At 45.7% G+C, this 25,628-nt stretch overlaps 1 protein-coding gene across 1 annotated transcript in view; it reads right to left on the minus strand.

The window, feature by feature from the left end:
* itfg1 (integrin alpha FG-GAP repeat containing 1) overlaps positions 1–25,628 on the minus strand; it is a 95,292-nt gene that overhangs the window by 64,293 nt on the left and 5,371 nt on the right. Inside the window, exons 7-8 of the mRNA XM_040169035.2 lie at positions 12,823–12,872; positions 5,849–5,930 (exon numbers count right to left, since the gene is read on the minus strand). Of these exons, the coding sequence (XP_040024969.2) occupies positions 5,849–5,930; positions 12,823–12,872 (132 nt within the window). The remainder of the gene's footprint in view (positions 1–5,848; positions 5,931–12,822; positions 12,873–25,628) is intronic.

The following is a 25,628-nucleotide window of genomic DNA, read 5'->3' on the forward strand; positions in this document are numbered from 1 at the left end:
TTGCATATTGAAATATGCAAATTGATATTGGATCTTTTGAAACTATGAACCCAGGAGACTCCACCATTTGCATATGGATTAGGATATTTCTTAATACCAGGGATAAAAACCAAAACAAAGGCTGCTTGTTTGTGGAGATCTGCCGTATTTTTACCTCATTAATATGATCTGGAGGGATCTCTGTCACAACGCAGATACAAGCTATTAAGTGATTCTACCTCCAAAAAACGCTGATCTCAACTAGCCGAGCAGCATCCCGATACCTGCAGGTGTGCAGGAGTCTGAGACGCAGAGAGAAAGTGATGAAGGATGTTAGCTCAAAAGAGCAGAGTGAGTCAGAAAGCTCAGCAGGCTGGTCGGAAACAAGACAAAACAGCCTGTGAAAAAAGAAGGAAAGAAAACACACACCAAGGGGAAATGAAGGTTGAAAAAGAAGAAGAAAAAAAAAACAGTGCAAAATGTATGCAGAGTGTTGAGTGGAGAATGAAGCAGACAGAAAGAGGGAGAGGAGAAGAGGTTGCACAAAATAATATAATAATAAGATGAGTGGAGAAAGAATGCCGGGGGGGAGAGCAGAGAGAAATAGGCTGTCCTGTTAACATGCTGACTTACCTGCATGCACGCGCACACACACACACACACACACACACACACATCCACCCACACACACTCTCTCCCTCCCTCCCTCCCTCCCTCTCTCTCCTGGGCAGCACGACAGCCTTTCCTACTTTAAATATCACCTCCAAACACGTTTCCCGTCTCGTCGTCTGAAGAGAATCTCCCTATTGCGGTGAGCTGCTGGCTGCGGCGCGCCGCGGCCCCCCTTCATCCTACCTGCAGGGACGGGAGCTGACACACTTGGTTGTGGGACATCGTTGTGCTTTACCTAATGATGAATTATGCATCGGCCGCTGTCACTTTGAAAAATGCAATTACCTCAGTGATAAGGCAGATGGCCTGTTTTGTCTGGCATATGCTGTGCATTCATTAGGAGTCTAGCTCTGGAAACCGAACCACTGCCGCACAAACACGGGCGGGTGGACGGATTCCCACGATGCATCCATGAACACACACACACACAGGCGCAACGTGCACACGTGCCTCAGGTTTAGTCAAATGCGTTCAGCCTGTGGAAGATGCTGGGACACATTACATTATTATTCATAATACCTGGTCCTGTTCCAGCAGGTCTCATGCAGGGCATGTTTTGTGGAGAGGTCGGTCTTCTGTTTAAAATGTCACTGAGGCAAAAAGATTCAATTTCAATTTCAATCTACAGACACGGAGAGCTCAACACTGGCTTTGAAATCGCCACAATGGCGACCGGGCATCAGCTTTTTGTTGACAAAACTAAAAAGTATGATTTTTAGTCAAATTATATTTTGAGAAATTAAAATACTTAACTGTCCAATTTCAGCGGGTTTAAACAATATAAGATTCATTGCAATATGTAATGAACATTCTTGGTGTGTTTTTTTTAATCTGATACTTGACTGGTAAATAAAATACCAGTAAAAATGACTCCAGTAAGTCACTGTAAATGGAGGCTTTGTGGACTCAAGTGCTTATTCCCACCACAGATACACTTGCCATTATCTTAGAGAGGTTGCCATTGGCAACGTGGCAACCCTGATTTTTCTATCTAATTGATCCATAGCGATAAATAACTGTATGGTAGATTTGGTAAACACATTAAACACACATAGCAATAAACGCAGTGTTAGCCAGGTTCAGTCATATCACAAGAGACTTATATCAGCAAATAGGAGCGACTTTGGAACAGCTTCTTTCTGATAAATGATTTTAAAAAGTCAGCCCAAGAACAAAAACTGAACTGTACCAACTGAACTTTTTCATCGCTGATACAATACGTACATACATGTGTAATCAACTGTAAACATGGAATTAATTCAATCCACTTGGGTAAGTCACATCCAGATATCCAAAAGATGAAAGAGAAAACATAACTCCGATCACGGTAGACCACCTTTCAGCAGAAGCAAACACCTCAATAACACGACACAACGTTTATAACCGTTCTAAAAGCTGTATTTCCTATGATAACTATGTGGATCCACGTGTACGTATATCTGAGGTTGCTGCAGCTCACCAGGTGAGTTTCCCGGGATGGGTTCTTAGGTGAAGCTTAACTTTACATTTCTGTAGGAGAGAGCAGGTTGCGTTCCCACATTACCGATGTCGTTGTATATTATCCAAGGTACAGGAAGACAAACACGTTCAAGAGACTGGGACTTATAGAGAAAGATGCAGAGGAAGGCCGACGCAGGTGAAGACGTCGAGAGCAGTAGTGGGAGACGGAGGATTAGACGGAGCAGAGTGGAGAGAGAACTGACTGCGATGGGAATAATTCCCACTTAAGATCACACGGGGATGCGATGCCGCTCTCGGCTTTCCCTCCATTCGCTCGTCACCCTTTCTGCCAGCTCCTCCTCCTCCTTCTCAATCATCCACCTCGGCACATTTTTATTCTAGTTTCCCATTATCTTCTCTATCCCACTGTGGTTTTTGAAGTGTGACAATCTTCTCCTTCATTTGCGACTCTGTAGGTCTCGTTCCCGGGCCTCTCTGCGATCACTCGTTCAATATATGATGTGATATGATTTATATACTATATGATATAGCTGGTGGACAGTTGAAGTATTTAAGCATAAGTAGATTATGAATAAATGGTGGTGAAAACATTTGAAAAAGCACCAAAACAAGAACATATACAATTAAATGCTTTTCAATTAATTTCATATGAACATGACACCTTGAACACACCCAGTAAAAAGCCTCTTTTATCACTTCTATATTCTTATATTAAATTGGAGATGCACCTTTGCATTTTTCTTACAACTACAATGGAAACTACGGATGTGACGTGAACTGAAACACATCTACTTTGGACTTGTGTTATTATAAATACATGAGGGTGCAGGTTCTCTTTGAGTCTTGTGTGCGGTTCCTGTCGGAGCCGATGTGATCAGTTACCCCCGGCCTCCCATTCCGCCCCACTGATGTGATGACAAACACTGAATCAGCTCTGGTCGGCACGCAGCCTCGTTTTTTTTTGTCTCTGCCTGACAACATAAAAGTTAAAGGGACAACCAGATGCAGGTGGAGTAATGACTGATCCTGTAACACTATTGTATAGCATGTTGTGATGTAATCTGTAATCGCCTACATAAATATTGCTTTTCACACAACATTTGAAATCCTTCACTGAATTGTTATCGTTGTAAAATACTAATCTCTCCATCTCCTAAGCGAAGTGCCTAGAGAAGCTTTCGTGCATAATGGAAAAATAAAGGGATTTACGAGCTTAGAGGAAGTGATGCTCGGCCACTAAAGAGTCTTCATCCAACAACAAGATCCAAGAGACGCCCAAAGCTGTTTCCATCGGGAAACGAGGGAGGAGAAGGGAAACGGGAGTGAAAAGCGAACGAGCCATAGATAGCAGCTACACAGTTGATCAAGAGAAATAAAGATAGAGAGTGACAGCGGAGGAGGAGCTGATTGAAGGACAAAACGGGACAAAAATAAAGTGGCATTTCTCTGAGTATTTGGCAGATTATTAGACGCGTGACCTCAAGAGTTTCTATTGCCGGCAAACAAAGGCAACGTCTTCAAGTGACATTTCACAGCTGAAGGAAGGAGGGAAAAAAAAAAGGAAGAGATTAACAAAATGAAAAAGTTGTCGGTGGAGATAAGCTTGAGATTTGAACAAAAAAGAGGTTTGCTGCCCCCAGAGAGGTTAATTAAATGCACGCACACACACAAAATCTCCAGCAATTACACAAACACACGCCGTGAGGTCCCCTAGTGACACACACACTCACACACACGGTAGATATAGGTCATTTCCCCTCTGGCTCATACATTATTGCCAATTTGGGAAGGGGAAGTTTGTTCACTAAATATTTGATGGACACCCCTAGCTACAATGAGATTAACAGATTAATCTTGCCAATAAGGAAGTGTTTATCAGTGGGAAGCAAGTGTGCACACACATGTGTGTGTGTGTGTGTGTGTGTGAGCTTATGTGCACGAGTGCCACAGGAGCCCGGATGCTAATTAAAAATGCATCAAACGTCACACAGCTAACGGCAGCACATATCGACCTGAATGATCCGTCACGGTGGCAGAATGGGTCTCAATGTTACAGGAGAAAAACAACTTAAACAAACCGTAACACACTGTAAGCTTGTTAGGATATCGAATCTGCTTTGCATCATGCTTTTAAGACGTAATGAGAGTAATGCTATTTTCCAACAAACAAAAAGAGCTTACAGTCTGTATCGCCACGTGATGTAGTTTCCATCGTCTGGTCTCCCGTTGGAAAATCCTCTAGTTCATAGGAAATTATTTTTTACTGTGCAGCTTTCTGTTGGGGCCTTTGCTTGCTCTGGTATGACCATTAGCTGCTAATGTTTGCAGACTTTGGATTCCTGTTATTGTGTTGCTTCTGTGATATTAGTTTGCTGTCTTCATGTCTCCTCTCTACTGCCCGACCGTATCTGCAATGTGAATCAACGCGTCTCCGAGAAACATTTCAATGAAAGGGAGGCAATCATCCCAGAATGAGATAACTGAGGGCTCTGGTCATCAAACGTCACAAAGTTTCCTTCTAAAGCTCAGAGTAGCTTTTGGTTTTAGACTCTGGAAAGTAGTTATTCTCCAGCTCGGCCAACTGACCTGGAGAATAACTCACAGGTAGTCACATTTGCACCGGGAGACATTCAGCAAAAAACAGTTGTTCTATTCCGGCGGCATAAAAAGGGCCAACGATGCTCGGAGGAAAACCATAAACAGGAAGAATTGTATTGCGCTGCCGGGTGTGCAACAGGCGGCTCCAGAAGAGCCTCTCCATCAACACTGCTAACACAGACTCACTGTCCACCTCTGCGTGTGTGTGGGGGTGCATTAAGCATTTTGAGCATTAAAACCCCCTCAAAAAGTTGTCGCTCCAGGGGCCCATGGGACTTTAACGTGTCCTTGCCATCGGCCCTGTTAATCCAAATACTATTTAGCTTCTTAAACAAGCACAGGACGCCACCACAAGTCTTCTCCGTCCCCTGGACGGGGTGTTAGCTGCGACAGGAGGGACCAGGGGCCACTTTTGGCAAAACGAGCTGCAGCTTGGAGATTAGAGAGCCAGCGGAGATTTGCAGAGGATGAACGTAAAGCTGAGCTGAACAATGAATACTACGGGCCAAGATTGTTGAAGGGGATAAAATGTTCACAAAATGAAAAAATCTGGCTCTATGTGGGATTGAGAGTGTGTACCAGAGTGCGTTGTGTGCGGTCATGCGCTTGCAACACTGTGTGCACGCGTGAGATTAGCCTGTTTGGTCAAGGGGTGAGCATTTTGTGTGTGTGTGTGTGTGTGTGTGTGTGTGTGTGTAGGAGAAGAAAGTTGTGCAGCGAGATAGCTGTGGTGAAAATGTCAAAGCCAAGAAGACCAGACCTTCCTATTCGAAAGCCTTTGAAGCAACACGGCTTCAAATGCAGTAGAAGCTTAAGGGACTTAGGAAAGGAATAGATCTGCCACTCACACGCGCGCACACACACACACACACACACACACACACACACACACACACACACACACACACACACACACACACACACACACACACACACACACACACACACACACACACACACACACACACACACACACACACACAGCGGTACAAGATACTTTGGGGCCAAGACACTTTTGGCTTCCCGTGCTTTAGAGGTTGGGTTTTTTTTTCCCTCTTACATTTTGAAGCCTAAATCTTCACTTCAGGTTTAAAAAAGCATCTGTTACAGCCAATGATCTCTTCTCTGGTGTGCTCACCAAAGTCCACGAAGGAGGACTGTCCGATGATCTTGACTGGCGGCTCTGCCAGCGTGACTTCTTCTTTGGTGAAGTTCCCGTCCTGAGAGAGAAACAATTAGGTGGACAAAAAGAGAGAGAGAGAGCAGTGAGTGGGACATAAACATAGAGAACAGGTATAACGGTAAACATAATGGTTCCGTACTCCCTCGGTGGGACCTTAAGTGGACCGTAGGTAAGCAGACGTGAAGGAAAGCTTTGGAGTGCATCTATGTTTGTGCACAAGCATGACAGGTACATTCATTTGCAGGCAACGTTTGTTTTCTGTCGGAGTGTATGTGAGAGAAAACACTGCCCCTGAAAATACATATATGTACATTACATGTCATCAGAGAGCGATTGAGTAAACTAGTGTCATTCCTTTAGATACATATAGTAGTCGGGCTGCACATTAAGACATTCCAGGTTTAACCGGCCTTTAAGATACCAATATACGAGCCTACATCGGAAACCACCGGTGTGGGAGTTCATACGCACAATAAATGCCATCAGTGTGTGCGGTGCCCTTTACAGAGGGCATGGGGGAAAGACGAGGAGATAAGCTCATTTGAAGGGGGCCGGTGGGGGAGGGGTGGGAGAGGAGGGGCGGTGGGGGGGGGGGTGCATGTGTGAGATCAGATGCGACTCTGTTCAGTGGGACACCGTTGCCTGCTGGTAGCAACATTATTCATGAGAAAGAGGGGGGCAGAGACAGAGCGAGCGAGGGACAAGGGGAGAAACATATACGTTATATATATTAATTATATTATTCTATATTAGTCACAGGGTGTACTGTATTTAAGCAATAAGGCAGGAGGTATCGTCTAATAATGTAACACACAGGTGTCAAACTCAAGGCCCGCCGGGGGGGTCCGGCGCGGCCCACCTGTTCACATCGACCCGGGCGTTCAAAATGACCGCGCACTCAAAGTATCTGGTTAGATTTTGCGCGACTGTTAGTTGACATTTCAGCTTTTATCGCCGAAAAAAGACCGGAGACACCGCACATAATTGGTTCCGGGTATCGCGAGCTTTCTCAAACCGGACAATTAAGGTGGACGTCATAGCTGATGTGAATGAATGAGATGGTGCGAGATCTTCAAGGAGACCCGATGCTGTTTACATGCACGTATGAGGACTATGTTTCTTTAGACTACTGGAATGCGATACACAGCGTTTGGTGGTTAATACCATTTTGTACTGAAAGGCAGCTATTTACATACTATTCATAATGTCGCTGATTATAAAAGCAATAAGGTACTTAAGGCAGTACATTAGCTAAGAAAATAACCTCATTGTCTTTGTTTTATTTTTCTATCAATATTACTATGTGTTCTGTATCACACATCGATCGTTCTGCACTGGATACAGTCAGAGTATGAACTGCTCTCTCATGTTGACCGGGCCGATGTGTGGAGGAGGACACACGGGCGAGAGGACAAATCTGTGTTTATTTAGCCCCGATCATCATGACCCATTCTTTGCTGAAAGAAGAACGACAAAGCACCGCAGGCCGGCTTCCCATTAATACATGTGACATGAATATCGTAATTTCTTTACCACACCAAACGTATTCAGATACCTCAAAACCTCGTTCTGACATGCTAACTGTTACTGCTCTGGTTGAAAACACTTTCTTTCAAAATGCGAATGTCGCTTTGAATGCGTGTGTGTTGAATTGTCACTCCAAAACGATCCACTCAATAAATGTCATTGCAGTCTACAGGAAGGCCAAATGACACACAGTGGTTGGTGCCTGAGCATCACTCGCCGTGCCGCCTCAAAGCGATTTTATTCGAGGACAGAAACGTCACATGCTGTTGTAGACCGAAGCCTTTTCAGTTTGTCCGCCGAGTGAAACAACACTATCAGCTCCTGAAGAGTCTTGGTCTTTGGAAAGAAGGAAAAGCGCCGGTGTGGCTCATAACACTAACGATGGCTCGGTCCCCACGGAGCTCGTTACGCCGCTTTCCAACCTCTGTGATCTGCACGGATCAGACCGCGAGCCGAGGAACAGCATGTGGCGGTCGCACGGACAATTTATCAAAAGCCAGGGACCATCACCTCCGCCCCACAGAGAGGAAGGGGGGGGTTCTTCTACTGAGGGACATGCTCTGGAGCCCTGCAGAGACCCGCGGTCTTACCCCAAATAAAAGCTTTTAGTTAGGACAAGTGACTCAAAGAACGTTCATCCAACGTTTTACAGCCTATACTTGGTCCTCAAAAATCCTCCACGAGTGATTTTTGAGAGGGTGGTTGTCTAGCCTCGCTGGAGGTGTTGTGGGTCCAATTTCTCCAGACAACTGCCAAAGAAACTGAACCCGTGATCATCTAAACGGCCGCCTCACACACACGGCCTCCAAGTCCCCGCTGAGACATTTAGATTAGCCGACTAATGAATAGTGCTGCCAGTGTGATGCTCCAGTAGATTTATGACGGCATTCCCTTCAGGTCAGCTTGAACATCAATGTTTTAACTTATGAATCGGGCCACTGCAAGACTGCTCACCAGGGAGCAGGAACATGAATATTGGGAATGTTCTAATCTGCATCCTGGAAGATTTTGATGTGTTTTATGTTTTGATGGGGAGGAAATTACTTTTCTTTAAATAGATCAAATCCTCATCATACAGAGTAGAACATCTGGTTTTGAGGGTTAGGGATTGGGTTTGTGTGAGTGAGTGAGAGAGAGAGAGAAAGATTATTTCTGAATGTCCTTTTGTTTCTTTCTTTTTTTTAGTATCTGCTAATCATGCACTGCCTAAATAGTGCTGACTGTGAGAGAAACCAGAACAATCGAGGTAATTTGCAGAAGATTGGTTCAAGTAAAGTGGCCACACATTTTGTATTATTAAATGTCCATTAATATGCTTTAGTAACTAGTTCTACAAACACAAACCTGTAGTCTACCAACGGGTTAGAAAGCCTTCAAACTGAACACTTAGTCACATCATTTCCTGTGAAAACACGCTTCATTTAAATCATTCAAGGCATTTAAGGCAAAACATATCGTGCTTTTCGAAGTTAATCATTTGATTCTTGTTTGATGCTTTGAATGCTGATGAGGCAGAAATGTAGAGCCATTTATTTTGGCAGTATAATTGGGCTAAGTCCCCGAAACGAAGATTGAGGATGGCGGCGGATACATTTATTAGTAGCACAAATCTATTTACTTCTGTTTGTGAAGAATAATTGGTTCCTTAAATACTGTGTACTGAATGACACACACACACACATATACACACACGGGTGGTGATATGAGCTTCTTTTCCGAGGCAAAAACCACTAAACACAATGACGTTACAAATTGATATCGGTTTGTAAGATTATTTGAGGACTCAAAAGGTATAATTAAACTTATTTCTCTCTCTTACAAAAAATAGCCAAAGGAACAAAACATCACACCAAACCTCAAATTGAATGAATTTTTCAATTCCAAATAGCTCCCAGTAACTTTAAAAAAAAAGAAAAAACACTAAAACCAATCTTCACATTGGCATGAATTAAATCCACCTCAGAGAAACTGTAAAAAGAAATAGGTCACTTATTACATTATTTCTTACTTCCAAATCAGTGTTAATGAAAGACAGAATTTAAGTTTTCATTCAAACTAAATTGAATGGATGCTAAATTCCTCAGAGCACTCAAATTAAGTTAAGTCCCCACATGCTGACGGACAATGTAGCATTCAAAGGACAACTTTTTAAAACACTCAAAATTGTGCAGTATCAACTCATGTTAATTAGATCACCAGCTTCCAAACGCACACACACTCATACAGATGTGGCAACGGGGTGCTAACTGTGCGCACTGAGGGTCGAGATCTGTGTGCGATTGACTGCTGCTGGCTGCCTGATTGTTGGATGTCATGATTAAAACTATGACGTGTGTGACAGCTTGAGAGCAGCTGATTGATGTGTGAAGATGAAAGGATTACATGTCTCGCTATTATTCTTTGCATCTGTTCACATCACACCCAAAACACACACACACCAACATCCACGCCCACAGTCACACACTTCAGTGGAGTGACACACTGGTATGCACAGCAGAAGGAGCAGGGGGGCTACAGAGTAAACGTGGTGCGGTTGTTCTAGTACTGGGTACAAACGTCAAATGTGCGGGATAAACTGGGGGTTGGCACAATGGGACTACGGGTTGGATCCCTGATTAGTGTATAATTATTTCATGTATATGCTACAGTAGCTAGGATAAACTTCCCACAGTAGCTTGTGAACAAAACATATATTATGCTGTCGAGTAACGTCAACTCTATGCCAAAAATCACATGACGCCATCACAGAGACAAAAGTATATCTACACGTGTATCCATCTATTTAAATAAGCTTCCATACGGTTGAGGTATTTTACTGCCCTATATAAAGTAAGGGCTAATTTAAGCTCGTAAAAACGTTCTATTATGTGCATATTATGCTTTAGAGGCCAGAGGGAACATTTGTAACCGTTAGCGCAACATCAAATTAGCATGAAATTAGCGATTTTGCAGGAGGACATGTCATTGTTTTCCTTTGGAATGAAAAAAAAAAAAAGTGTTTTAAAATTACACTGTGAAATAGTTTGCATAGAATTATGCATGTTCACACTAACATCCGTATCCCTCTAAGCCTGCTCGTGTGCTGAAAGTGGATGGCCGAAGAGAGAAGCCGCCGCGTTGCTTTACCGCTGCGTACTATCTGTGCATGCGACCATGTCCCATATCTCCCTCACAAATAATTCAAACACTTGTATCGGAGCTTTAAACACCGTGGCTCTACTCAAAGGCCGATGGAGGCACTTCTTTACTCACTCATCACTGCAGCTTGTTGTCTCTCGCACCTCCCCACCTCCCCACTGTGACTACCTTCTATAATCGCAGGAAAGCAGAGGAACGGGCGGGTTGGAGAAAACATAGAAAAGTAATTAAAACAGAGTGTGAGAACGAGCAGCACAGGCCTGTGACCGATAGATGAAGCCGCGTTCAACCGAATGCCAGCGGCGGATTAAAAAGGGGTCTGATGCACACGGGGTGCTGGGATAATGCCTGTTTGTGCATATGTATTTATGAGTTTGTGCGTGTGCATGTCAGGTGTGTTTGGAGGAACAATGTTTTGGAATTTATTCCAGATCGAATGTCTGTGAGCCTTTGCGTCTGCGTTAAAGGAAAGGGGGAGAGGAAAAATACGGAGGATTAAAAAATGGAACACTTAAACCAGACATTGAAGCGTTAGCAATCAATTAAATTACATATTGACCCATCCCACGAGTACAATAATACAAGATGAAGAATGAATTAGGAGGAATGGATGGCACAAAGCCAAACACGAATTCTTCAAAAATATATGATCACAAGTTTAGATTAAGGAGATAACCGGTTGCCTTACAGAGACTTAAGGCTGGCGCATGCGTTTGCGTCGTTGCGTCGACGCACTCGTTTTAATTCATGTTTGTTAAATCTGATCCGTTCTCTCGTAAACATTCTTCGTTTTAATAATGAGGGTATCGGGCTATGAAAGCGGAAATGTGAGACTCCGTAAAGGACGTGGTTGGCGGACCAATCACAGCCTGGTGCGCTGCGGGAGGCTTGCGTAGCTTAGAAAAATGGGTCGACACACGCAAGGACGCAAGGAGGCGTGAAAGGCACGCAGAAACAATTCATCCTCTGGGGAAGATGAACGCCTGTACCATCAGATAAGCATTGAAACATTCTAATAAATGGTCTCATGTGCCTCATGGAGGTGCGAGAGTTAAAGTAAGGAGGCCAGTGGAGTCAGGCAGGTCTATACCATGTCTTGGTCTCGGCCCACCCTAATACACACACTGCCTCCGCCAAATGCTTCAGTCCCTCTCGGTCCCCCCGTCCCCCCGTCCCCCTCTGTGATAAGATAGACTACTGTTCAGCTTGTGCCTCGAACTGCTGAATTTCAAGTAGACCTCTTTGACAAAAACCCAGAGCCGCGGTCTCCTCTCTCTCTGCCCTCCCAGAATATTAACTAATCCTGGGGCAAGGCTAACGTTCCTGCACCCCACGAACCCCCCAACGCCCTGCTGAGCTGTTTGTTGCACCGAGGGAATGGACGGCGGGCTGCGGTGGTCCTTGGGAGATGCGTTTGGTAGTACGTGCACACATAACACACTGATTTCAACATGTCTTTCATGGACCATATTGTGGGTCCAACTGAATGGACTCAATGGATGAACGATGGCTGAGATAAAGTGATTGTAAACATGCAAAGAACGGAAACGTAACGCGCATATTTCAGGCTAAAGGGGATTTAATACTCCATGTTCAGCTAGAAGCTATTTACTTTGGTTCCCACTATTTCTTTAAAAAATAACAAAATTCCTCATGTGTGTTGGGTTTCTTTAACTCCAGTGTAGGATTCGTTGTAAAAGTAAAGAATTTGTTGCATCACTGATTATCTGGAGAAAGCCAACTTTACAGCCTGTTCCATTTATTTCATAAAAGTCGCTCATAAAAACTTTTGCAGCAAATGTTTTCAATGAACCTTTTATGCTTCAGAGTTATTTAATGAACTCAATGAAATCAAATAGTTGCTGGTCATATAAAAAATCTAAAAGAGCATGTTCCTTTATAGCTTATGTTCCGATTACATTTTGGGGGATTTGGACTGTTGGTTTAACAAACGAGCCATTTTAAACACCATTAGGGGACGTGGTAACTTTGTCCGTACACTGTGGCAGAAATATTTCAGCAACATCATGAACTTTACCCAAGAGCCCTGCAATGAAAAATACAGCAATGTGATGTTTTATTACAAAAGAGAGAGTATGATGACTAAGAGACATGAAAACAATGACTTGACTTTGCACAGCGGCAAACCCACGGGGGTCACGCCTCCTACTGCTCGGCTGCAGTGACTCAGCCACGGCTGCTCGGCCCCCACCGCACTCGTGAAAAGAAAACGAGGCAAAAACAGGTCTGAAATAGTCAATTACCTTGCTGATCCAGGTCTCAAACTTAGGCCCCTCAGTTGTCAGGAACAAATCTGGAGGGGACGACACAGAAGCAGAAGGGATGAGCGAGTCATTCATTCAATTCAATTTCATCATATAAGTGTCAAATCATCATCTTATTACGCAACACACGCGTAGACGGTACTCTATATAGACCCCACATTCCCCCTGTTAAGTGACACATTAGTTCATCTGGCAATCATAATCAAACACGGAGCGGGGACTATTGATCCATAATGAAGAAAATGTTTTAGATTATTGGAAATGACAGCAATGAAAATGAACACGGCCTGTAGCTGTGAACCTTTGTACCTTTGCGGACTTGATGAATTGATCATGAAGAAAGAACAACAGATCAATAAAAAAGCCTGTAATTGCTTAGATTGCCTCATTCACACTGCAGAGGCAATCCGAGTCATAATCGAGGCTTAAAAGAGTTTGTGTATTATTAAGTCCTGATGGCTGCCTTTGGTAAAGCGCTTGAAAATACAACGATGAAATGAAAATTTTCGGACGTGTTTCGCCTTCACCGATGGGGAATACGACCAAACCTCACTCAGCTTTCTGGAGGCGCCATGAGAAAGGGCCCGTGGCTCGCTCCACTTGAATCAAATAACCTGCGCTTCTGTTACGTGCTCCTCGCTCTCGCAGCTCGGGCGGCGCCTCTTTGGCCTCTCTGCTGTGAGAGGACGTTAGCTTTCATCGCCACGGCATCTCCGGACTGCGCTTCTTCCAAGCTAATTAGACATGAAATAAATATCCTTCGGGCCCTGCTACGTGGGAAACTCCCAGCGATAATGGAGAGGGGGATGAATGAAGGGAAGACAGGAAGGAGATGCGCGTAATAGATAGAGGCAACTGTGGAAAATCCTGTGAGTGGAAGTGCCGCAGCAGCCACTGCAGCCAATAGCGAGAGAAGCTGCAGGGTGACTCCTCAGTTCAGTTGTATGCAGCACTGTTTTGAGTGAAAAGTATTCCCCTTTCAGCATACTAATCTTATACTTTCACGGATGTGCTCTGAAATGTTATCCCGGGATTCGGCCGCAGTCATCCCCGGGACCGAGGGGAGAGAAAACGCAATGAGGGAAAGAGCTTTTTTTCTAAAGGAGAGCTCTATTCTCCAGGAACATCGTGCCACCTCTTGAGCTCAGAATCAGCTGTAAGTTTTAGGCTTCCTGTGCTTCCTATGCAAGCAACATTTCAATCCATTTATTTTATGTTGTGAAAAAAATTAAAAACATGTGCTCTCTACGATAAAGAATATAACCCTTTACCAACAGCATTGGACATACAGGTGTGATTTAATTGTATGGGATATTCATAACGTTTGGCTTTGTGCTCAGATGGTGATTACACACAAACACAACATAACTTCTTTTTACAGTGGTGGAACTTTTAATATGTGAAACTTTGCCCACACAGACTCACAAATGCAAAGAAGATGACAAATGCATGCATATATTATGCATATGTGCACACACACACACTACAGGATAAACTCAGTAATTTGCACACTGTGCCTTTGCGTTTGAAGTCGCATCGGGTGGCGTGTTGATGAGCTCGGTTAATCAGCCAACCACGGCTGGATTCTGTCTAAGAGGCCTGATTGGCTGATTAGCTGCGATGGCGGTGTGTCGGCGAGCGAGGCATGGGGTAGCCGGAGGAGCACAGAGATCTTCGTCCTGTAAACACTTCACGTTCTCGCTGTGGGTGCGCCGCTCTCTCATCTTCACCACTTGCATTTCTTTCTTTCTTCTCGTACTTTTTCCCCCACTTCTGCTGAACTCTTTTTTTTGGATCCTTTTTCCTCCTCTCGTCTAAATGCCAACATGAAACTTTAATTTTCAGTCAGTCAGTCAGTGTACTGAGGGATGTAAACGGAAATAAGAAAGCCCCCTCGCGAGGGACACCCAAACACAACAGGCTTTCTCCTCGGACACTGTGTCTCCGTCCCGAGTGGGGAAGCTTTTTGGGGCGTGTGTCGAGGGGGAACATGCACACGCAGAAAAGCCAACTCCTTTTGGGTAAACCGAGCAATGAGGTGATCTTAATGGGATCCTGGAGACATTATGCTCTTCAGCGGATTGTCCTTCCTGCGCTCTCCGCTGTTCTACACACAGCCACCATCACTCACTTTAATACAGTTTTACTGTTCCGGGGGACTTTAACTCGGCCGCCAAGGGCCTTTTAAGGACTTGTTTGAGACATCATGAAGGGTAACGGAACAAAACTGAGCAGGGAGGAAACAAAGGGAACAGAAACAGAGGGAGAGAGTAATTGGCTTGTTTCACCCAGCTTTCCCCCGGATTTACTAAGACTTTGTTTGAATGTGTGTGCTCGCCTCAGCACACTTTAAGACCCACATTTAGATCTCTTTTTCAATTCCAGGTTTTTACCAGGCGCTTTTTCAAACAACCAATATGTCTTAGACCTTGAAATATTGCTATTTTTCCAAACCTATTTAAGAAGATGTTTTATTTCTGACAACATCAATTTTTGTTGGCTCTGACCTCTACAATATCCCCGAGTCGCAGCTAGAAGCCACCACTTAAAAGGTGCAAATACGATTTTTCACAAATTCAGAAGGCTTCATCACCCTAAACATACGTCCAAACAGGACAGTTAGCAGGTGTAAAAGCTGCTGTAAAGCATTGTCAGGTTTTCCACAAAGCATTCTCTTTGGGGGCCGCCACTGTGGGATTAGGGGAGGAGCCTGCTGGCACCACAGGGGGCGTGGCTGTGATTGGGGGTTCAAACCGCTGCCATTGCAGGCAGCTTGTGCCCGAACAGGAGGGGGAACCGAACATTGAAATGGGCCTTGGGGGAGTACTTCCGACACATGCTGTGTAACGCTTGTCGCAGCTCCAGAGGGAGCTGTCTGACGCAGCCCCCAACCCTACGCGTTTGTTTTGTAGTAGTTGTTGTTTAGCTTCGGATTATTTCAGCGCGTGGTCAGATTTTTACGGTGGCCCTAAAGTGCAAAACCCAACGGCAAATAGGAAAACACAACGACATTAACTTCTTACGGAAAGGGTCGGGCCTTATTGCAGGAAGCAGAGGACGGACCCTTCTGATTGGACAGGTGGACTCTCCCGAAGCCTTTCGCCAGCGACGGAAAGTGACATGGAGGATTCAAATTACCGTGACTCCTTAACTATTTTGAAATCTGAGAAATGCTGCATTCTAGATATTCTGTCAATCAAGATATTCTGTCAATCAATAAGTCAGTGGCGGGACTGAGAGCCTGTGATGAGGAGGGGAAGTGATGCAGCAGGAGAGCCGCAGCAGAAAGTCACGGAGAGATGGCGACGTTTTACGAGTGTCTTAAAAGTGTCCTACCATTGTTTTACCGCGGTTTTCTTGTTCAATTATATTTAGGTGTTGTAAATAAAAGTTAAAAAAAGGTGTGGGGGTGCCGCGGGACGCTATGGCCGGCATGGCTCGGGGACCGGAGTCCGATTCCTTGGCGTGAGGAATTGGATGTGTGGCGGGAGTGCGTGTCATTTCCTGTTAAAGGACAGACAGTCCGTCTGTCCAATCCGAAGGGTCTGTCCTCTGCTATAAGGCCGTACCCTTTCCGTAAGGAGTTAATGTCGTTGTAGTTTTCCTATTTGCGTCGTGCGTTCCTATTTGCCGCTGTGTTTTGCACTTCAGGGCCACCGTAGATTTTTCCTCCGCGAGCCGTTAGAGAATCTCTCCGGAAAACTAACCGATGACCTACTACAAAGCAAATTCAGGATACAGCGTTCATGATATAAATCATACTGTGTGTGTCAAACCAAGTTCGCCCAGTGACCCAAAAAGAGGCCCGCTCGTCCCACGCGTACTCCCGCCAGTGACGAGAACTGGCGTCAGCGGAGGAGGACACCGACAGGGCTGGCTGTCCCCGTGTCATGACGGGCTACAAGTAATCCTGTTGGACCTGTATGATTAAAAGTGACCAACACGACCATCAAAGCCCGCTAATCCCGTCCAACCGGGGCTCCGTCGGAAAACAAGGAGGAGCGGGAGCGCTGCCGTGCTGTTGTGGGCAGCCGGCCGGGGCTGTGCACATAAGCCTTATAGCCTTGATGATTCCTTCCAATATATTCCTTTGATATCATTTAATTGGCATGATTTTAGGATTACATCCACTCTACCATTAGACCAAAATCCCGCGACCAGCCTCTTGAGAGCAATTACTGAAAGTCTGCTACGGTTGCTCAGTTTGAGCCTTTATTCTGGCCACCACTGTGAACAAGGTTTGAGTCTCAAACCGGACTGAACCCTTAAGGAGGGATTAGAACTGTCTGGAAATCTTCATTCCACCGTGTTTCTTCCATTTTCCATATTCTGTACATTTTCATGATTTGCTCTGAGTGAATTTGTTTTCATGCTTTGCTTCTTTATCTACTTTGTACATTTCAAGCCCAGAGTTTAAAATCGCACTCCATCAACAACTAAACCGCCGGGATTTTTCAATTAGATTTCAAAATACTGTGGGAAATAAACTCTGTGGCAAACAGACGTTAGCGATGCCGTTGCGATTTGTTTGGAGAGATATTCCTCACAAAAGAGCATCGCTTTTAAAAGCCCATATAATCAAATGCCTGAGCGCGTTACACTTTACAGAGCGACCGCATTCGCTCTGAACGGCGTGTCGCACGTTGAGTTTTATCAGGCCTAACAAGAAGTAAACAGACATCATGTGTGACACTGTGCACCGTGAGCACATACGCACATCCACAGCACAGACTCACAGAGAGCTGTCACACTCCACCACTTGGGAAAGATGCATACATAATTGAGGTATATAAATGTAATTGCGTGTGAGGGGGTGGGGGTTGCGTAACAGAAACAGGGACTCTGAGCTCCAAGTGGTTTGTCGTGTCGCCGCATAATTAAAGGGCTGCTAACTGGCTGGAGCTGAGCGTCAAAGAACACCGACTGGGATGGAGGTGAAAGCCTGAAACCAGATGCTGAGACCATCCGGGTTCCGGCGTTTCTCCGAATTCCAGCGGAAACGAGCTGACGAGGAAAATCACGCACGAAAAACGGAGGCTCGCTAATCCGCTGAGAGATCAGTCAATAATCGCTTGATTATTTATTCTGCGTCCCTCCTCTTCCGCACATTCTCCCTCACATATTTGTTTTATTTTAAATTTTCTCTTCTGTACAAATGACATTTCTAAAACTGCACGCGTGAACGATCGCCCGGCAAGCAGGAAGCGTATTTATTCACAGCCTGACTTTCTGCACACGATTTCCATATCCGTGCGTGCATCTGCGTGTGAATATATTTATAGATTTTCTTTGTCATCGGGTTGCGATACAGCCAATCGTCTCCAATCAGCGAGTCCTTTCACACTAACAGAATAATTGCGCGTGTGTCTGTTGCGTATTGAAGGATGTTATGAGCAACAAATGTCAGAGCCCAGCAGCGGCGAAGCAAGCGGCTCGGCAGCATGCTGCAGAGCCGCAGAGGCCCCGCGGGCCCCGTAGCGGTTTCTGTCGGGACACACATCAGCGTGCTGCACGCAGGTCTGATTGGCTGAATGCTGTTTCTACTACAGGACCACACAAATGAGATTGACGAGAACCGATAAGGGCAGGCGTGTGCTGCCGCGTTGGACGCATGTTGGCTCCACGAGACGGAATGCTTAAATTAAAACAAAGGCAACCCGGTGAGAGTAATTGTGCCGGGTGAAATAAAAAGAAAAACAGGTCACAAAGAGGGTACTTCATATTCTTAATGATGGAATAAATATTTACAAACATGGACAAGTGATTTCTGCGTGTTCCCGTCGTCAGAGATGCCAAGCGCGTTTAAAACCGTTATAACTTCATTCTGACTGAATATTTTATGCACATATTCTTCAAGTCCACAGATCTTGTAATCACCTTTGAAAATAATTCCACCGTTGTATATTCTTTCAGATGCACGGCTCATTATCAGGTCACACATGCGTGGGGAGTTTGAGACTTTTCTTCCTCCAGTAAAGAAGTTTCTTTCTCTAAATAGACGGTAAGTCTATTGAGCAGTAATCAACTCTACAGCAGCCTCAATGTAAATATATGGATGTAACAAGCCACTGGTAGCTGGTGGACTATTTGCTCTGATGGGAAAAACAGCCATTTCATGCTGGTTGAAGTGGGAGAGTCCCGACTGACTCGAGTTAGGTCTTGAATGTTAAGTTCAACTTTAACATTAGCTGGCCGGGTTTTACTTGTGATAACTGCTGCTAATTGACATTTAAAGTTAAACATAGATGATGCAATGAGCTACAAACATGCTGTCACAGTCTCACTCCTACAACAATCTACCAGAACCCCAATCCATGCGATCTTTCCACATGTGCAGACTGGATCAATATTTCTTTCTGCTCTTTGCACCGAGGGCTCCTCATCTGAAGCTAAAGTCAGACGTCGACATTTGCCACAACTTTATTTCAATAGATTGTCGGCAAATCATTTAAAGATATAAGAGATACTTTAGATGACCCAATGGCGAGAATGATAGAAAGCACACTTCCCTCGAGAAAGGAGGAGGAAATGACGCTTGAAGGGCGCTCCTCTTCAGACTGCAGTTATTTCAACAAGTCATCTCAGACTGGAGCCAATTCTTTGTTCTCTGTGTCCATTCGGGGAGAAAATTTAAATTCCTGGGGAAACTTTTCACAGAGTCTATGGACAAACCACTGCAATGTCTGTTTGGAGTCTCGCAATAGTTCAACCTCCGATTAAAAGGTGCGGTAAAGTGAGTTAATCCGAGTTGATACTCGGGTTTGAATTGAGGAGAGATGCAGAGCGAGGGGGGAGATGAGCGGTCCTTGAGTTATTCATAGCCTCTCCATCAGATTTGTTAAGGGGATTGGAAGCAATTTAACGGCCCCCACTGACTGTTTGACTACAGCAGCATTATGTCTCTCTATTCCATTATGTTGAGCCGGAGTATGGGGATAAAAAGCAGGCCTCCTATTAGCCTGGGCATAAACAGATCGGGTGGTGCTAGACGGGTGCCGTGCCTCGGCAGAGGGAGGACTCTGACATTGAGGAGAGCAGAGAGCGGCGGGCGGGGGCCTCGCGCTATCGCCCTGCTTTGTCTCGCCATCGGCTTCCTTTTCCTCATCGGCTCCTCTCTGCCCGGGCGCGCAGAACAGAAGCGCCATCCGCCGCGGGCCAGGAGGTGAGCACGGGGAGTTGGCCACAGGTCTGCAGCTTGCAACAAAGCACATCGACGCCGGAATTTGTTGCATCAAATGTAAACGAAAGGGCAGCGGTGGAAGGCGCAAGACACGACTCGTATTAGACGTTTACTTTGGTGAAAATTGTCACCACGGAGGAGAGGGGGGGGGGCTTTCCGGAGCGGAAACCCCTTACGGAACAAAATACTTCAACGTACTGCTGAAAATGTCATTTTTTCCTGTTAACCCTCAAACAAATTAAATGGATGAACGACTCTGAAAGCGACGTGACATTTCCCTGGCTGTGGCGGTCAGAGGTGTCGGGTCCCAGCTGGGCCTCCGTACGGACTCACAACACAAGTCACGACACAGAGTCGCTGAAGGCTTACGGCCTGTACAGCGTCTCCCGTAGGTTATCATCGGGGGTGAGGAGGAAGGGGGGGGGGCGTCAAGACTCCTACGCGCACTCTCTGCCCTCCTCCAGTATTAGGGTGGGGAGACACCGATGTACATCCCCTGCACAATGTATCATTTCCTTTATCGTCCTTCGTGCCGTGAGCACGTCGTAAAAAGGCCGACGTACTGAACTCGGGGGATTTATTGAGTGATTTCTCTGAAAGAGCGTTTCAGTGCAAAGCTGTGCTGTAAAGTGTAATGAGTCATTCTGGTTTTTATTGCAGCCTTTTGTGATTCAACTCAATTTGTTCAATGAAAGAATGTTGGAAACAGAGTAATTTGTTGTATTTTAGTAGTTTAAAAAACAATCAGCAAGGTAGATTTGAGTATAATATAATGGTGAAAGATTATTTAAGATTATTAACAATACAAGATGAAATACACCTGCCTTATCCCCCCTGAAGCGTTAGCCCGTGAGTGGAGAGACGTTATTGATCCCACTGTGGTGGGCGGGGCCGGGGTTATATATTATGATCTGATGACTGCACGACTCCTTTCACAACTGAAGCTGTCTCCTTTGCTTCTCTGGTGTCCTTCTCTTCGTCCCCTCTCTCCTTCTCTTCCCTGAAACCTTTCTTGCGCTTGGAATGCCGAGGCAATCCAAGGACGGCAACAACAGCAGCGGTGGCGGTATTACACCCCCCTCCTTGTACCTGTAAAAGGCCTCGCAGCAGAGTGGATGTGACAGGCGCTGCATTAGCGGCTGATATGCCGTGTGTGTTTGTGCGAGCGTGCCGTCACCTCGCTCACGACCACGGTGCGGGCCATTAGGGCTGCACGCGCCCGCTGGCAGGGCAACGGAAAGTTGAAATTTGGGAGGAGAAGGCGAGAGGGTGCGGGCAGAGCGATATAAATATATATTTTTTTTTTAAAGGGGAACGGAGGGGAGACGCGCAAGAGCATCGCAGACCCTCTCGCTTTGTTGTGTCCCTGATGCCCCCGAGCAGGTCATTTGTTAGCCTGTTACTCAGTCAACAAGCTGTGACTCTTGTCCCCGCCTGGCTGGCTGGCAAAGGGACACACACACACACACACACACACACACACACACACACACACACACACAGTTGTGCCCATGTACATTCCCGGGTGGTTCATGGGGAGATGGGCTCAAGAAGGGACACTGTGCTTGCTGAAGTCATTGCTTCAACATCTACAGAGTGTGCGTGTGTGTGTGTGTGATCCAGTTTGCATGTTGCGATATGAGGGGAAAGCACAGCGTGCGCCTGCCGGTGGATCTCTATGTGTTTGTGTGTCCCACGTACGTTTGTCCACCGTCCTGCCATAGGCCAAGTCAAGCCCTCTATGCATGTCCTGTGTGCATCGATTCTGTTCCCCGCCGTCTTCCGTCCTCGGACTGATCCGGGCCTCAGCGGGACGGGCGGAACAGTATTCTGAAGCAAATGTCACAGCCCCGTCACCCACACCCTGCCTGCGACAGATGTCGGGAGGCAATGCTCCTCTCACGCTGAGAGTCAGACGGGAGGCAAAAAGGTTATTCTGAAACTAGACAGACCAGGAAAAGTCCCGCGCATCGCTACCTGCTGCCTCTGTTCAATGAAGGGACAGAAGAAAAAGTGCTCACACAAGAAAGAAAAGCCACTTATGCAGGATTTAGTCTACTGAGTTTTTGTCTCTGACACCAGCTGTTGTCCTCATGTCCTGCCTACAGTCACACTTGACCTGCTGCTGCAGTTAGAATCCCAGCGGGTCACATGATGTCGGCCCTCCGGCAGGCTTTTAGTCTGCCTTGTGCAAAACTTGGATAATACCAACAAGGAAGACGAACAGTTTAAGGGACACTTGCTATCCAGCCTCGTTGGTCGTGATGCACGACAACGCCTGCTCGTCTTTAACCTTCATACAAGAACTGCCCATTGGTGTCCAGATTAATATCTTACATGTCAAATAATGAAACGATGACGGGATCCTTAAACGGGTGCTATTCGTATTCCAGTGTGGTCGTCTTAAATAGACAAAGTAGACAAAGCACCAAAATAGACAATGTCAGACGGGACTTTGTTTAACGTATACCAGAAGGAACAGAGTGCGGATGCAGCCTAAAATCTTCCCGGACCCCCTCCGTCGATATGAGAACCTGCAAGGCACCATCGGACTGTGAAACAAGCTTTTCCAAAGTTGCCCATCGGCCACGAAGACGATTTCCTTGAGCGTCGAAAGAAGGAGCAAGAGAGAACCTTCAGATTTGCACTGCTGGCTTGTCCACTGAGCGAGAACCGTCCGGGTGAGCCGTCCCGTCACAGACATGCACACTTCACTTGTTAATGCAGCGAGATATGGCAGTCAATTTCTCCCCCTCCGTTAACACGTCACGCAGAGGGGCTCAGAGATTCTCTTCCAATGGCGTTCTCAGTCACAGATTAGTTTTTTTTAAAAGGTTAAAACGTAGCAGACTAAATTTGTCACAACATCTAAAGAAAGACTGACTGATGTCCTTCAGCGTCATGGCAACCACTCTGAGTTATATGAATATAAGTCAATACCACAGCGACACACACGGTGCACATGCGCCGCACTTTACAGTAATCACTGCCCCCCCCTCACAAAACCACCGCACGCACACGCAGACACACACACACACACACGCACACACTCAGATACAATGCAGAATCCAGGCCAGGAACAAAGTGGAAAGCTCTGCGGAATAAATCCGTCTCTAAGCCAATACGCAGCTGTAACTCCACACTGAGCGACCCCCCCCCCGATCTATCAAAACAGCTCATTCACAAACATAGCAAAAACACGCCGGCGTAGAATGGAGCAATGCTATTCCCGGAGGAAATAATCCCCTAAAACCATTACAGGGAACAACGTAGGTGCAGTAGCTACGGGGAGGATTATGGCCAAACCCTCTCATACACATATGTACCAACAAACACACACACACACACACTTTCAACCCTATTTTGCTCATTTTCTTTATGCCACACATGCATGTGCGTGTGTGTAAATAGAAACTCATCACCAAACTACAATAACAAGCATAGTAAAGCTCATTTGACTGGAACAAAGTGTGTTTCAGTTCTACACAGATTGCTATAAATCTGAATCAGTACATGATTTTTTTTTTTATTGGAATTCATATAGTTTTCACTACTTGACATGCGTAGAGAGTATGACGTCAGGCAGCCGTGCCAGTGCTCACCATGTTCTGCCTCATTCGCTCCTGCTATTCATGCTTTCCGCAAAAGAAAATATCATGTTCACCAAAAGAAAAACGCAGCGTCACTTTTGCCAGCGTTCATGGAGGCAGAAATGCCACAAACGAGCCACCTCAAGGGGACCGGCGCGTTGCAGCAGGCGGCCCGAACACGGCCGTGAGCGCGCTCCAGTCCACGATGATGTGGAGAAATGACCACGCGAGGAACATCAGCGGATGCACGTGACGCCTCGATGAAGACCTCGGCTTCATGTGGCTGATTTATCTCCGCTTTGCGTAGACGGTTTAGATTTTTGAATACAGCCAAATGAATTGTGTTTTGTTTTGGCTTTTTATCCACAGGGCGCAAACACAGCTTAGTAACTGCTCACTTATGGTGGTTTAATAGAAGATGTGGAAACTTAAATACTGGAGAAACACCTGGCCGTTACGGTTAGTTGCTCGAGCACTTCTGCCAATCCGATGGTCCTACTGTTCATCGGATAAAGATTTCCTCTGCAATCTTTTATTTTGGATCAATATATTTAAATCACAGAAGAAGACAAGATCATCAATCTTTATTCATTTTGTAAGACAGCTGCACCATTATGTAACAGAGTTATTTGATCAGGCGCTTCCACCCATACATTATTTGGGTGGTACTTAATTTGATGGCATTGAACTAGGCTTGTAAATAAAAGCTTTTAGGCCATTTAACAATTGGCAGCTGGCCACAGCTGGCCTGAGGGAAACGGCTTTGCCACCCCAGACAGAAAGACAAACAGTTGGGAAGCAATGATACATTATTATCATTATCATTGATAGATAAAGGAATTGGCCGTTCTATTAACCGCCGCGTGTGCGATATTTCTACTTCCGGTTGAGTGTCTCTCTGTCTGTGACAGCACCCTGATTACCAAACGCTTATTAAAAGTGCCAGACTCTGCCATCCGACTGAATCCCTGTATAATCAATTCGTCTCCTTGTCTGCCCCTTGTTAGGTGGCAAATCTGTTCTCTTACCCCCAACACCACATTATTAGTGAGAGAATCAACAAGCCACTTCGACACAGAGCAGATTTAATTGGATGCTGCACAGAGCATTATCATGCCCGTTGCCTAGCAATGGAACCCGTGTTGCCAGTATCGCCGTCTTTCTGCGTGTTTTTTTTTTTCTTCTCGCGAAATGGCATCTATAATTACTTTGCAATTACTGCCTTTTTCCCCCTAAAAAAGGAGTTTGCGTCTTGCAGCAGACAGCTTCCTGCCTCGCGGGGGCTCTTTCTTACGTCACGTGTTGTGAAGGGGCCCCCCGTGGGCCAACCGTGAGCCTGAACTGCAGATAGATGCACTGTGGGTGAATACGGCACCGGAGGAACGATAAGCACACCTCCCGTTGTCGTTGGCCTCTGATGCTCGCGGCCGCTTTGAGGGCCGTGGAAGCGGCCGCTCACATCAGTGTATCGCTGAGATCTCAACCTACTGGCGGTCCTGCTGAAGCGCTTTTCCTGCTAATTAGTTGTCCCGGCGGTGAGGAGTACCCACAACAGGACGACTTTGTCTATAAAGCCGGCTCGATGCTTAATGATGTCTTTGCCTGCATGGTGCAAAGTAAAGAAAGCAGTCTACTGTAAAAACTTTATTTACACCGTAGGTGCTAACAATTAGACCAGCGAAATGTTGAAGACGTGGTTTACGCTCCCGGTGGATATGTGCAAAGCCACAGCCAATTCTCTCACCTTATGTTTTATCCACCCTGTTGTCCCGTCTTTGCTTACACTCCAGATTGTGTACGTATTATCGACGAGCAACATTCATCGAAGGAGCTAAGGGGGCGCAATCCAACTTCCTTGAGGAGACCTGAAATCCCTCAATGTGCGAGTAGGGAGACAAAACAAATGGCAAAACAGCCCTAACGCAAAGCTGCTGTGAATGTGTCACAGTTAAAGACGCCGGCTGCAGGGGTGCGATAATAAAAAAAGAGATTATGAGCCCTGTGCGCCTCGCCGT

This window comes from Gasterosteus aculeatus, chromosome 12, assembly GCF_964276395.1.
Source record: "Gasterosteus aculeatus chromosome 12, fGasAcu3.hap1.1, whole genome shotgun sequence".
Lineage (NCBI taxonomy): Eukaryota > Metazoa > Chordata > Actinopteri > Perciformes > Gasterosteidae > Gasterosteus > Gasterosteus aculeatus.